Source organism: Apteryx rowi, unplaced genomic scaffold, assembly GCF_003343035.1.
Source record: "Apteryx rowi isolate R43461 unplaced genomic scaffold, aptRow1 scaffold_409, whole genome shotgun sequence".
Taxonomy (NCBI): Eukaryota; Metazoa; Chordata; class Aves; order Apterygiformes; family Apterygidae; genus Apteryx; species Apteryx rowi.
In genome coordinates, this window is record NW_020450614.1 from 706,313 (window position 1) to 721,449 (window position 15,137).

General features: G+C 35.3%; 2 protein-coding genes across 2 annotated transcripts in view; both read left to right on the plus strand.

Moving 5' to 3' along the window:
• Window positions 1–7,764, plus strand: part of PROM1 (prominin 1) — a 58,959-nt gene extending 51,195 nt beyond the window's left edge. Inside the window, exons 20-25 of the mRNA XM_026075646.1 lie at window positions 800–880; window positions 959–1,027; window positions 1,578–1,670; window positions 3,190–3,305; window positions 6,835–6,875; window positions 7,097–7,764. Of these exons, the coding sequence (XP_025931431.1) occupies window positions 800–880; window positions 959–1,027; window positions 1,578–1,670; window positions 3,190–3,305; window positions 6,835–6,853 (378 nt within the window). The 3' untranslated portion in view covers window positions 6,854–6,875; window positions 7,097–7,764. The remainder of the gene's footprint in view (window positions 1–799; window positions 881–958; window positions 1,028–1,577; window positions 1,671–3,189; window positions 3,306–6,834; window positions 6,876–7,096) is intronic.
• Window positions 7,765–10,694: 2,930 nt separating this feature from the next.
• On the plus strand, window positions 10,695–11,355 carry FGFBP2 (fibroblast growth factor binding protein 2). Its single transcript, XM_026075659.1, has one exon. The coding sequence runs from the start codon at window positions 10,722–10,724 to the stop codon at window positions 11,346–11,348; it is 627 nt and encodes a 208-aa protein (XP_025931444.1). The 5' UTR covers window positions 10,695–10,721; the 3' UTR covers window positions 11,349–11,355.
• Window positions 11,356–15,137: the final 3,782 nt, after the last annotated feature.

Consider the following 15,137-nt stretch of genomic DNA (forward strand, 5'->3'; position numbering starts at 1 on the left):
GTTTGAACCTAGGTGGAGAGGTAGGAGGCCTTGAAATAAGGTGTTGTTAAGAAAATGATGGTGTTTGACCCATAAGTATGTTTAAGAAAAGTCTCTACAGTTTGAGGCTGTATGTATGTTATCCTTTGTATGTGAGCTTTGGCAAACTATGGGATTGTATTGTTTCCTGTTACTGATACTGAAAAAGTATCTCAGTTTCTTAATCCTTTTGGATGCTGATTAGCAGTGTAGTCTAGCTGGTAATTGAGTCATGATAGTATGTAGCCCAGTGACTTCTTCCTCTGCATCATATATGTAGATGTATGTAGGTGTTCCTCACCTACAAGTATGTAGGTGTATGTACATGCATTGATGTGCCATGAAGTAGAGTATGCTTTAAATTCTTTGGTTAAATAAAATCTTAAGTTTAGCTATTTTGTAGGTTTGTCCACTGTTGTAGGACCTGAAGGTTGGCTGTCGCAGGAGATGAAATTATCTCTACTCTTAGGAAAAGAAAAGAGAACAGTAAAGAAAGCTGGTCTAGTATATAAATCCATCATGTAGGATCCAGGAAAAGTTACTGCTGATAACCACTAGCACCTTACTCTGTTAGTAGTGAGAGGTTTTTGTCAGATGAACATGAATCCTTAGGTGCCAGAAGATTGCTCTTACTACATCTGGAATCGTATGTTTTTTCAGACTTTTGTCAGGACAGCAATACTTGTTGATCTAGAGAATGGGTTAAAAACAATGGTTGCAGAGCCGTTTTAACAGCTTGGAAGGGATTTATTTATATTAAATGCCTTTTCTTCCTTTCCAGGTTAAAGTGAAAAATGTCATTAGTGCTGTTAATGCTGCCCAGCTTCTCATAAATAACAATGCTTCTCAAGTTATTGTCCAGGTAAATTTTATTTGGTTTAACTATGTTAATAAATGGTATCGTGGAGGTAGAGGCTTACTTATTCTTGTCTGTTTTTAGGAAACAAAGAAGTTCATGGATACTGTAATTGGCTACTTCGAGCAATACGTTGAGTGGGTCAAGGAGTCGGTAAGGTGTATTTACTGCATTGAGAGAAGCTGCTTTTAAAAAAACAAAGGCGCTAATTAAAAAAAAAAAGTTTCTGTGAAAGCATGTTTGTAAGTTCAATTTGTAAGACATTTGTACTCAGTATATGGGGAAAAACTCATCTCCTATAAAGAGTTTTGTTGTATTTGAAGTAGAATAGAAGTGATACAGTTGCATTGGTTGGAATACCTTGCAGATTTAGCATAGTATCATTTTTCCAGGGCTAGCCTGAAATCTACCACTTGTGCTAATATTGTTCTGAGCCTGACCCTGCTTTGTTCAAGTTCGTGTCATTAGCATCTTGTTTTATTTTTCTTTCTTCAGTTGCAGACATTGAGAAAGTGAGCTAATTTTTTTAGTAGTATACAATGTATATTTAGTTGATAGCTTATCCCACTAGAGTTTATCTTGAATTTGGAGAGGGTGAAAGATAACAATTTGGTAAACAGTATCTGTGGGTGTAAGCAATTACTGAGATTCTCATTTTACTCTGTTCGATACTTCAAACTATATTCTTTTTAATCTGTCTCAGATTGCCATGGAGGTAGCAGCATGCAAGCCTATTGCCAATGTGATAGATACAGCAGTAGATATTTTTTTATGCAGCTATGTAACTGATTCTGTGGTAAGGAAATATCTTCTATTGCTCAAAATTGAGTGGGAAAATGAAGTGGGAAATTCTTTGAACATAAATTTGTATTCAGTTATTCTGGTTAAACTATTCTGAAGTATGATAATAAAGGATCACATACAAAGTTATTCAAAGAAAAAAATGTTTTGAGCTGGATGAAGTCTAAAGCCAGACCAGTGCTGGAATTGTTCCTGTTGAACTTAGGCTCCTTATAGCAAGAATCCTGTAAAGTTAACTGTTCTTAATAAATTTCTTCTAACTTGAATTCAAAATAAATACAGTACTACTGGTTTTGGATCAAAATTCTGGAAAGGATGGGTTTCACTTTGATTGTTTGATTCAGAACCTCCCTTAAATTGAAAAGCATTAAGATCTGAGGTTTCAACTTAAACCATCTCTAACTTAAGGGCGGAAAAAATAAGTAAGATAGAAATACTTAGGAAAAACTTTCTCAGATGCCTTTCCTGGAATCTAGAAAACATGTAAGGAAAATGAACTGTTTATCCCTTGACTTGTAACAGACAGATCTTGATCCATTCCTGTATGGAGACTTTCAGCATGACTTGTAGCATCATGTAAGGATAATATTGGCTTTTTCATCTCCCAGAAGAGCTTGGAAAGTGGGTAGCATGTGTTAAAAATAAGAAACCGTATGCCTGAAAACCTTCTAAAGCATCTCCCAGCTATTGTTTAGATTTATGTCAATTTTAACCAGATAATAATCACTACTAACAAACAGGAACTGCGTGTAACCAATCAAAGCCAAAGCACTCTAATCTTGCTAACGCTCAACCATGAAATCTTCCAACCTGCCAGAACCATTTTGTAGCCATTGACCATCTTTTAAGTTACAGAGCTTCTGTTCTTACATTCTGAGCAGCCACCAACCAAGATTAGGTCTGCTAACAGATGCACCACAGTTTTCATGATGTTAGAACCTAGCTGAGCCACATGTAAGTCGAAACTGCCCCCAGCCAATACAAATCAAATCTGAAAAATCATCGTTTTAACGTCTGATGATAACTCAGTTCATCTGTGCAATAATGAAATTAGCCACACAAATTTGGGCTGCAGCTAGCAAGTTAAAAACTACCTCCATAAAGTGCTAGAAACTCAAATTTTAACAAGAACCACAAATAAGACAACTACTTTAAATTTTAAGAAAGGAAAAATATATGGCCAGTAAATTAATCCTAAGAGAAAATTATGTTCTAGCTCAAGGCTGACCGAGTTGAAATAATTTCATGGGTCACTTTCTGTGGATTCGAGCGTCTTTGCTGGACAAATTTCTCTTTGGTTACATTTGCAGGATGGTAGTGTCCTTACTCTAATTTATGTTGACTGTGGAGAATGCTTAACATGCCCTGTTCCGCCCAGTATGAGGAGACTCAGATAGTCCACACACCATTGCCTCTAATTTCTACTGTGTTCTTCCAGTAACAATGCTTAGAATGTCAAAAAAAGATACAGAGCTGTTTGATAATTTTTTTTTCTGGATTTTGTTTTGTTTCAGAATACCTTCTGGTTTGGTTTGGGAGGCTCTTCAATATTTTTAATTCCTGCCATAATTTTTGCTGTAAAGCTCTCCAAATATTATCGTAGAATGGATACAGAGGATGTCTATGATGAGTAAGTATATACTCTGAAGTAAATTAAATGGCAAGTGGAGTGAAATTTTTTTTACTAGTGTTGCACATGAAGATGATATAATCCTTTAGTCTTCTGTGCTATTGGATTAGAACTGCATGTTCTTGTGAAATAATGTGGGTTTGGGCTGGTGCCTGCCCAGGGCTTCATGCAGGTGGGCTTTGGTTAACATGTTTTGCCATGACTCTGTACAGTACTGTACTCTTGCAAGCTCTGTCTTGGAGAAATTTATTTCAGAATAAGGTCTTCAGAGCTTAGTGTACAGCCTTTATTTAAATATCTTCCAATGCGCAAGTGATTATCTTTGCTAAATTACCTATTAAAATGAATTGTGCATGCTTTGTAATCTCCTTGAATTAGTTATTTACTTCCTTACTATCTTGGTTATTCCTAACCAGTCTTTCCATTTTCAATTGCAGTTCCTCTGTCTCAGGGACTTGGCATTTTACTTTATGATAACTGTTCTTACGTATTTTCCCTTGGTTTTGTTTTTACTATTTTCTTTTCTACGCTTTATTTTGCTCACTGTTCAGTTAGCCTGTGCACTGAATTTCTCAAATTTCACACTATTTATTTTTCATTGCACATTCACAAGTCAGCAGAGCAGAAGCAGGCCTACACAGCTAAAATAAATATTCACTTACTAGTGTCAAGTTAATTACTTCTCCTTTTTTGTATCTTTTTTTTAGTGTTGAAACCCATGAAAAAGTAAGACATTTTTGCTGGTATCTGTTAAAATTATTTCATTAAGATGGGAGGGTTTATATTTTTAATGTAATTTCTTACTTCAAAAGAGGTAACATTTTATTTCACCAGACTTTATATTACAGTATAGAGCTCAACAAGAATACCTTAATAATTAATTTTTGGAGCATATTAAAATATAAAAATGTAAGATATAAAAATATATTAAATATAAGATTATAACATAACTCCTGAATGTTACAAAGGAAAAGTTACCTTCTACTGTACAGACACAGCTTACCTTTACACATAGTACCATCATCCATGTATATGTCTTAGCCATGCTGTACATAGTGCATCTAATAGTTAACGTGGTCTTTCTTGGTGTATTCATTTTATTACAGTATGGAAAATGGTAATAATGGTTATCATAAAGAACACTTATATGGTATACACAATCCTGTTGTTGAAAGGTAAACCAAGTCTGAAATTGCATGCCTTCATGTGTCCTTGGTTAATATACTATATTAATCACTTACCTGATTTTCTGCATGTTTCAAAATGAATCACATAATTCTGTTTTTTGCATGGTTACTCACTATAGCAAATGCTGTATGAATTATATTTTTAAAATATGCTTCATATCACAGCAGATACTGTAATAACTTTCAGGAACTTAACAAAGGAATTGCCAAAATTTGAACTGGCACAATGGGTGGCCTTAAATGGATAAATTTATTAAAATATTATGATAGCAACTGAAGGCGATTGGGTGGGATACATTCTTACTCCTGAGTTCATTTGTTTTTATGTTTATCAAAGGTCTGTATATAATAAATGTGCTTTTTATATACTATCTAGGACAGAAACAGGTGCAACTTTATAAACTCTGATTTACTCATAGATATTCTTGTGCAATCCATAGAACACACAAACTGAATTTTATAAAATCAGCTTTTTCTTCTGATCTTTTAAAATTCTAATCAGGAGCTGTAGAGACCCCACAAATAAACACAGCATTTAATTGCTCATTTGCTCTGTCACCAGAACATCTGTGCTATGTATTGTAACTTTTTAGATAGTGAGGAGAAGAGGTTTTGCTGTGCAAAAGGCAGGCTATGCAGAAAACATGAACTGAGAAAATAATCTTTCTGCATGTATAAAACTAGTGTAACATCATAGAATGAGAAAGTCAAGTTATGTCTAAAAGAGAGGAGATCTGAATTGTTTTTCTCTCTCTACTACTTTTCTGCTGTAAAACCTTAGCTGGTTGTGAGACTTCTTTTGCATCTTCAGTTTCCATAGGGATAACATAGGATGTTGCACCACTTCATTTTCTGGGTTTGCAAGATATCTGGGTTCCTTAGGGAAGGATCTAAGTCATGATTAAAATCTGTAACTCACTATGACTTTGCATAACTGAAAATATAGGTTGAGTGTTAGCAGACAAATAAGATGTCATTGTTCTTTCAATAATGGGTGAATACCAAAAAAGCTCAAAGTTTTGAAGTCTTGCCAGATTTTATGGCTGCATCAGTTGTATATTGTTATTATTTATTAGCAATGTATTTTACAATAATTATTTTAGTGACCAAGTGTTGACTCCATATTTTCTTCTGGAGGAAGTATTTACATATAACTATTTTTAGTGATATTTATGTTCATTATTGTGTCATGGTCCGTTCTGCAACATTGGGACTCCCTAAATTAACCTACAGGGTGTTTGATTCAAAACTAATCTCCACTGGCACATCTAAGAACTCAGTTATAAGGACTTTTGATATTTTATGTAAGAGGAAACTTATAATTGCTCAGGCCTTAGAAGTTGCTTTCTGATCTTTAAATCTTTACTAAAGTTGATATTTTTGAGTTTATGGCATGTTTTTGTGACACTTCAGTGATTGATGAATAGTTTAATATAGTGTTCCTGAATAAGCTAAAAATTATTAACATTAAAAAAAAATCTGCTAAAGGCCACTAGTTGAGTCCTCACTTCCTTTTCCTAGATTTTATTAAAGCTGTAAGAATAATGTAAGAATTCAATTTGAAGGAATGCCTTCTTCTGATAAATTAATGGAGACTATTTGAAAATCTGCTGATTATATTAGATAAATACTTTGAGTTTCTCAGTCTGGGATTCCCATACTAATAGAGTCTCATTTTTCATTTTCAGTTCAGCAAACTCTTTGCTTTTATGCTACCTCTGCTTTTTCTCAGTTCCTACAAATTATTTTACATGCTTTAGGTGACATAGGTAACAGCTCACATTATGCATTCTGTGAGACAGGAAGACTTTAAACAGGCCTCTATAAACCTGTACTTCTGCAGGTGTGAGAAGAATCCTCTATGTTATTTATCCTTGGAAATCTGCCTAATTATTTTGCTGGAAAGAAAGAAATAAGTATCTCTCTTTATAAATATATGAGATATACATATCTCTCATAGATTTCATATTTGTATTTATATATATAATACCAGTATGAGATATTTATACAAATATAAATATGAGAAATCTAAATGACATCAAATGCAGCCACCATTTTGTGAGCAAAACTGGAGACTGGATTAAAGGGTGTTCAGTGGAGGTCAGCGGGGTTGAGGTGGTAATCCAAGCATTTGTTTCTATCCTACAACCAAAGAAAACCGGAAAGGTTGCTGGCAAAAACCGTGAATCTATTTTCTCTTGTTTGAAAAACTCTAAATGGGTAAAAGTTTGAGAACAGTTTGTGCCTAATGAGCCTATTCACATTACAGTTATACACAGTACTTCTGTTCCATTTGTGGAGAAAAGAAAATTATATTTTTGGGTTTTGTTTTTCTTGTATAGCTCTGTGGAACAGTGGTAGCAGATACTGGAAACATTAAGGGGTAAGCAGTGAGCTTTTAAAGTTGATTCCAAATCTATTACTACTTTGCTATTTTTAAGAAAACTGCTATGCTTTTAGTAGCATGAATTTTGTAAGGTAAATAAATAAATATTGAACTGTAGTGATGTTCGTACTGAAATCTATACCTGCATTCTGGTTAACATTACATTGTAATGCTATCTTCGTCAAATTTTCCTGAATTGTTTTTGCGATTATTTCCAGGTTATAGAAATGAGGCTCAAGATTCATCTATAGGAATATATCATCGTTCTTCCACGTGTGTTGGCATTTTCATTCATCTTCCAAATACTGAGCCACTTGTTTTGTGACCTGTACTGTAAATCACAAATACACTATTGAATGTTATGTCATAAACTACTGTACAGAATATTTTGTGACCAGGGCACTGCCTCTCAAATACCACTGTTCAAGGCTTGAATTAAAATTTTTTTTTTTTACTTTTTTACACTGGGCTTTCTATCTTACATCACAGTATATAATTTCAGTAGGTTAACAGACTTTGCTTAGCTATCCTCTGGCAATTGGTTAAGTTCTTAAATTGCTGAGATGTGTTAAATACAGTATATACATGTTTACATAAAAAATGCATTTTGTATACAGAGACTTTTGTATATACATTTTCCTTAAAACTTAAGTGTTTAGTTAAGATTTTAATATTGTATAGTATACTTCACAATTGAATTTACCAGCATGATCAGTGTTGTTATTTGGTGCTCTTGAATGACCACTTCTGACTAAATTTTAAATGTAATGGGATCCACAGTGTCTCTTTGCGTCTCTGAAAAGTTCAGCTGCAGTTTTGATTTTTCCCTCTTTTTGAATTATTTAATATTTAGTAATTTTTGCAGTGTAGACCTAAAAGGGACTGTGTGGAGAAGTTTGAAACTCTGTTTGGGTGGGAGGGTTGGGAGTGTCTATGATGCATAATATGGCAAAGCTAAGCTTTCTGGAGTTCAGTAGTACTCAAAAAGAGCATGAGAGATGTCATAATGTTGGTGATTTTTAGAATGCTTTACGTTCTGTTTCTTCTCTTTTCCTTCTTCACACCCAGTTCTATAATGTCCTTTAATAGATATCACTGTTAAGTTGTGGCTCTTTCAGCAGCCAGTGATTCTATTTTTGTAAGTAACTTTAAAATGTGACTTCAGATATTGTAAATCCAGTTGCTAAAAATGTTTGAATTTCATTCCTACTGTTTGAGTTATTACCTTGAATTTAGGCATACAGTTGTGTTGCTGAATTATGTTGACAGTAGAATTCATCAAAAGGGCCACAAGTGTGTCTATTACTAATGTAAAACATTGCAGAAGGTGAAATAAGTGGCTATATTGAACTAAAACTGCGTCTCTTCATGTGCCAGTATTCTTAACTTTGTTTCCAACAAGGTTTATTGGCTTAAAGTAGGGATAATCCTGAAAATCATTGAAATGATTTTAAAGAAATGCTGAAAAGTGATACCAGTTTTTAATCTGGAATAACCTTATTTTTTCATTTTTAGGTCATGTATGGAAACATTTCTAACTGACAGTATGTAGCATATGTGTATATATAATGTTCAGAACTGTAGATTTTTAAAAGTTTCTATTTTTAATTTGAGAAAGTGTTCCCAGTTCATTTAAATAAAAAAGAACTTGGTTAACTAACTGATGTTTGATTCTCAATTGTTTTGTTTATATAAAGGTCGTTTTCAGAGGGAGGAGTTGCACTGAGTTAAGATCTTATGAAAGTGAGAGTGTTTTTATCCTCACAAAAATTTCTGTGACATTTGACTTTTTCTGATAATTTGAGCCTAAGCAAGATGAGAGACTAAGAAATGGAGCAGGAGGAACATTGGCTCTGTGTGAGGGAGCTTCTGAGTTCCATAAAGAATGTTATTTATGCAGAGATGCTGAATTCCAGCTTCTGAGATGTGCAGGATATCCGTATATCCTGTAAGTGTTAAAGGTGTTACTGCTAGCCTCTACTGTTGTCTCTACACCACAGATAGCAGAATTAAGCATTTGCCCATTCTTCAGCTCCCACAGTTCACTGCTGATGTCTTAGCTTAACTTATAAAAGGACAGTTGTTTTTCAGTAATATACCAGACCACAAGCTGTTTCATCTGAAGCACAGGCAGATGTTTGTGAGGACACAAATGCCAGATGGGAGTGGGACAAATAGCTGTCAGTAACATGTTAACTGCAATACATAAACACAACAGAGCTCTTGTGTCCAAGCCTTTATCCTTATCCTTGTAGTCTGGTTTGTTTTCATAAATACCCTGTCTTCAGCAGTTAAAAAAAAACTCGGGTACTTCATAGAGATCTGAAACTGGTGTAAGGTATTTTTTAAGAGAATTTTGAAGTCTTAACAAAGAGGGACAAAGAGGGAAGAGACTAGTGTCAGGCTGTCAAGAATGGCTGTTCTGGGTGGCTCCATCTGTTAACAGTTTGGCAGATCGCAAGCTAGCTGGGATGCCAGAGCAGCTAAGCACAATGCCTATTGTCAAGTATTAGCTGAGTGTTTTTTCTAATTTATTTTTTTGATTTGCTTCATTATAGATCTGTTGGGTGATTTTTTGTTGTTTTTTTTTTCTTTAGACCTGTTGAGCAGCTAGATATACAGTATAATATTCTATTACTGTATGTATGGCAGTTCTTAAGCTCAGGCTTTCTAGCATCCCATAGTTATTCAAGCGTACCAAAATAACATGACACTCCTTCACAAGCTGTTCAAGTCAGGCCGGGTGTAGTGTAGATGTCTTTGTGAAAGAAGTGCCTAATGGGGTCTCATTAGCCGGAGCAGTTTTGTCACCTACAACAGGACAGCTGGAATTTCTCCTCCTGACCTCCTGAATGCCAAGGGAGTTATGATTCTTCTTAGCTCTTTTTAGTTACTACAGAATTCTGCAGTAAAATATTTCTGTTCTCTTGCCATTGTTTTATTGAAGTTTTACAGCTCTTTTACTGTGAATAGGAAAACATAAAAAGCTAAGGATAGAAAGTGATAAAGCACGGCTAACTGCTATATCATGCTTTTGGGGGTTTATTCCCCAAGACCCATGATATGCTCGTTCTTTTGTCTTGCACTGTTGGCTGAAAATAACCCACGGAGTGGCAATGATTACAAAATTTCAGAATGTCTGGTTTATGTTTAGGCCCATAATATCTTATGTTGCTAAAACTTTATTCCTTGTTTAAAGATTGCAAGTCTAAAAATCTTTCATGGCTCAAAGAATGTGCAGTTGATTCTTCCAAGGTTTTCCATGTGTCCACACTGTGTGTCAAATGCTGACAAAATGAAGTACTAAAGTTGCATCCTTACTGTGCAAATCCACAGAAAACCAATTCCATAAATCAGCTTTTATTAATAGGATGTAATTATAATGATCCAGACCTAGCTGCATAGGTTTTTTTGGCACTCTTATTTTGTTTACTTCAATATGGCCTGACAAGTTATGGCATGAAGAAAGCTATAAAGGAGCTGGAGAATGGAAAATATCTGTTAAAAATCAAATATGACATGTTCATCCTGGATAGGAATGTGCTTCTTAGTTATACAACTATCATGCTGTATTTAAGTGCATTTACAAGATTTGTCTTGTTAACTTCTTGGGAGTTTACAGGTTATTTGACACTCCCTTGGGCTATAAATTATGGGCACAGGCATAGCGAAGGGTGGTTTATTATAAAAAAAAAAAAAAAAAAAAAAACCACACACATATACACATCCCACCTTTAGCTGGAAAGAGGCTTCTTTGTGCACCAAGCCTTTAAATTGTGAGCAGCAAGCTGCTACTTTCACTTCTTCGGATCGTTTTGCTCAAGGATCTCAGCCCCTCTCACCATGAAGAGTGTTGCTCTTCTTTCCCTAGTAGTGATCTGTGGCATGGGAGGATTAGGACAGAAGCTGAAACCAAAGAAAAGAAGCAATGGTGAAGAAATCAATTTTCGGACTAAAGCCAAAGATGTTTGCACAATGACTGTGAGTGGGGATGAGGAGATGAAACTTAGAATTGAATGCAAAAACCAAGGCAAGTCCTACTGGTGTGAATTCACTGGCAAGCCATCAGTCTGTCGTCCTTTCAGAAAGAATCCAAAGATTTACTGGAACCAGATCGCCATGGAACTTAGAAAGCTCCCACATGCTTGTGAATCTACTCAAGTGTTGAAGGCCACCATGTGCCAAAAGGCTCCCACGGATGCTGTTATGAAGCAACTAACTGCTGGCATGGAGCCGGAAGATCTAGCAAACCAGGACAAATTGGTCCAGAAAACTTCAGCTTCTACAAAGGAAGCAGGGAAAAGCTCTGTAAAGAAGATTGGGAAACCTCCAGTACTACCTCTTATAAAACCAACCCAACATGGTCAAGGGTCTGCGAATGAAACTGAAGCAATGAAACTGGCACGAGAGCACTGCTGGGAATCACTGCATGGTTTCTGCTCCTACATTATTGGCATCTTCAGAGGTTAAGGATTTGCTTCAGGTAAAATTCCCTCTTGAAGCACAGCAGAAAATACCTAAGAATAATCCTGTAAGAGTAATGCTGTTCTGTTATTTTGATCTTGGGGATCTCTCAAGGGTATTGACGAGGGAGGTTCTAGTCTCACTAACTCTTCAAAGTTGCAAAGCCAGAACTGTGGCCTCTGCAGGTATGAACATTGACATCTAGTAGGTCAAGGGTCCCTGGTGGCCTCCTATGAGGCCTTTAGGATGTACTGGGATGTAATGCTTGTCACTTCTGTTGATAATAAATAGTGCCATTCTGAAGATCGCTTGTGCATTTCCTATTCAGTATATTTTTCTTAATCCCATGGTTTATCAGTTCTAACTGCTTGAATTGGGCTTATTTTCCCCCTTTTGTCATTTTTTCCCCCCATGTGCTGTTTTTTTTTATTTAAACCCATGAAATGGAATAAATAAAAAATGCATCAGATCCATCCTGCAGTTTAGAGAGAACGACATTCAGAATTTGAGAGAATAAAGCTTGTTCATCAAAACTGCTAGTTAATAATTGCCTGTTTAATATTAGTTCATAAAAAGCTTGCAGAAATGAATAAAAGGAAACTGTTCAAATGTCTTAGTTTCTGTGTTTGTTTTATAGAAGTGATAGGTGATCACATGCAGACTCTGTGGGTAAGTCTCAGTTCTTCAGCCAGGTTTTAAAAAGACAAAGCCATCACAGAAGTAATTGGATTTTTACCTGCTTACATTTCACCTCAGAGAGAATCCAGGACCTGGCTGTTAAACCTGATAAACTTTCAGCAGAAATGGGAATATATGCAGCATGAGCCAGCAAGTTAGTTTAAGCATTTAGACTGCTGATGATCCTAATTGTGCTTAATACAGCAAAATGACTAATTTTTTCTTTTTTTGTTTTGCAGAACAAAATTTTTACAGCTGAAGAAAGCTCCCTGCTGTAGTTTAATACATTAGACTAATGAATTTTGGTTTCAGAATGAGTCATCTCTATAGGTCTTGTAGCTGTTTTCCCTTTGCACCCCTAAAATGAAACTTTTTAACAGCCCTGAAAGATGCATGAAACTGGAATGATTGTACTGAAAGTATTATGATAAACTAATTGTTCCTAAATATTACACACAATGTAACTGGACTTATATAACCAGGATTCCACTTTTACTTTAAAAGTGCTGTTCTTAAATAAGTTGTTCTGTGTGCAGATTTGCTTTGATTTGTTAGAGATGCAAGCTGTATATGATGCTACAGTTACTGCAAACAATAAAAATAAGAATTTTGAAAAAATATTCAGTGTGCTTTCCTAAAATTTTAAATAAAAGGTGCTAATTGTGTTTATATTTGATACCTGTGTCTTAAGAGATGTTGGTATTGAAGTTGCAGATCTGATTCATTACTTTTCTGATGTTAACATGTTATGATTAATATTTTTCAATATTATCATTACATTTATACTATAATGTTAAATTTCAGCAAAAAAAATGGAATGGAGAAATAAAAGATTGTTTATAAAAAGACATTTAGAAACAGCAGATAACAGATGCATGACATGAGCATTCCTAGTGTTCAATATTATTGATGATAATGGTATTAAACCTCTTGTTTGGGTTCAGTAAATATTCTGAAAGGTAACTCATGTCTATGCATTTATGAAATTACACATCACCTGCACAAATCTCTTCAAAACATAAAAAAAGCCTTAATAGCCTATTGTTAGAGTTTACAGCACATTTTTATGTGTTGTAAATGGTGTTTTTTTTTTTTTAATTTTATTTTATTTCACAGTGATCCCTTTTGCTCCCAAGTGAGCTGTTCTCAGCAGGGATATAACTGGAAAAACTTGGTGCCACAAAACCCAGTAGTACTCTGCATTTGCTGTTAAACAGTTTCTGCAATGTGTAATTGTACTTAAATACTTATCCGACTTTACTCATAGCTTTGTTCTTCTCACTTCATAACCAATAAGTCCAAACCTTTTGAAATATTAAATGGAAAGGAACAGCAAATAATGAAAGTGAGATGCAGCAAAATAATACAGTGTAAAAAGTTGTATATACAAGGCATGTAATTTGAATTTAATGTAATTTGAATTTTGATAAAATGCAAGCTTGAGAAAGTCTATTTTTTGTCAGCCAGTGTCATTTTTTGTCAGCTAATGTGGTTAATCTTCATTTGTAGTTTCAATTACCCTTCCTAAGCTCTTCTATTGTGAGGCAAAAAGAAAGCAGTACATCTATTCACTTATTTCTGTCATAGAAATGAATATAATTGTTATTTGATTTTCAAGTGGTTTTAATGTGTCCAAGTAATATTTGGGAACTATTTGGAAATACGAAGGGGAGATTGAGGGATTTCTGACAATTTAAAAATATTTATTTTTAAACTCCTCCTCTCTTGTATGATGCAAAATCCTTACTTCAGACCATACATTTTGCACTAGTTTCCATTACAACAATCATGACTTTATAGATGAGACAGAATTTCTGTTGTGTCTGAATCTCCATGAAAATCAAAAGTCACCACACCATACTGATAGCAGGGAAAAACGGTGAGGTTTCATGATTTCACTGAAGGAAAATTTTTCTCCCTTGTGCCCTCTTCTCTCTATACAACTGAATGCAGAAAGCAGCAAAACAAAATTGTCTGACATTGTATAGGACTCTTGATGGCACGGTCTGAAATATATGGCCAGCACTGATTCTACTTAGTGGAGGACTATGTCATGTATGCTTGCTAGCACATGGTTGCCATGGGAATTCTTATCTCATTTCAGTAGAGCAGAGCTGTTGCTGGATAGGAACTAGAAATCAAATATTCTTTCATCAAAGACCCCTATTTCACGAACCGGTTTCTGTAAATTGTCCAGGATCTCAAATACATGATTAAGCAATAAGCTTTACAAAAAGCTGAGGATATTTTGGTACCAAGGTGCTACATAGCTTGGGTTATGTTGGATTAGGCGACTGTATGCACCCTTAGCAAGTCAGTTACTGATAATGGTCTTGCTTTCAAAGATTTAAAAATCATTAACTGAAATATCCCACCTTACTGTAACACAGCACTGTGATTGTATCAGCTGCATTGCCACTTAATTGTGCTTAGTACTTACAATGTGCAGTCATGATATTTCAGCTACCATTTTAGTGTGAAAGTGCTATTCATTCATGAAAGGATGAATTGAGAAGTGTTTGTAGTGAGTTTAGTGTGGTTTTCAAGTACCCAATGAATGAATGAAACCTGTTATTTGTTTTAAGTTAACCTGTTAGTTCCCATATAATACCTAAGGAAGTCCACTCAAGTGGAGATGCACCTTGTTGCTTATTTTCTTGACAGAGGAACAGCACACTAAGATGTTTTTCTTGGTTTCTGAAATCACGAAGACCCTTGACATCCAGGCCAGTCTCTTCTGTTGCTAATTCAGTGTGATTTCAGGCAGTCCACCTGTCTCAAGATCCTCATGTTTATGTTCCCACAGAAGCAGCAGGACTACTTGCTACTTTGTCAAGGTAAGCCCCTAAGAAAAGCAAAACAAAATGCATTTGGAGAACCTGTATGTAGAAGGGTATGTATTTAACATGTAATTAAGATTAAGGAAAGCAATGGAGTGTGTTAAGGAAACACTACTGGAGTGAGTCTAGTGGAAAGCCATCAAGATGGTCAGGGGGCTGGAGCTCTTTCCCTGTGAGGAGATGCTGAGGAATGGGGCTTGTTCAGCCTAGAGAAAAGATGGCTTTGAGGGGACCTAATAGCAGCCCCCCAATGCCTATGAGGAGGATATTGAGAAGA

Coding starts and splice junctions, on each gene's coding strand:
- FGFBP2 (XM_026075659.1), top strand. CDS start 10,722: ATGAAGAGTGTTGCTCTTCTTTCCCTAGTAGTGATCTGTGGCATGGGA.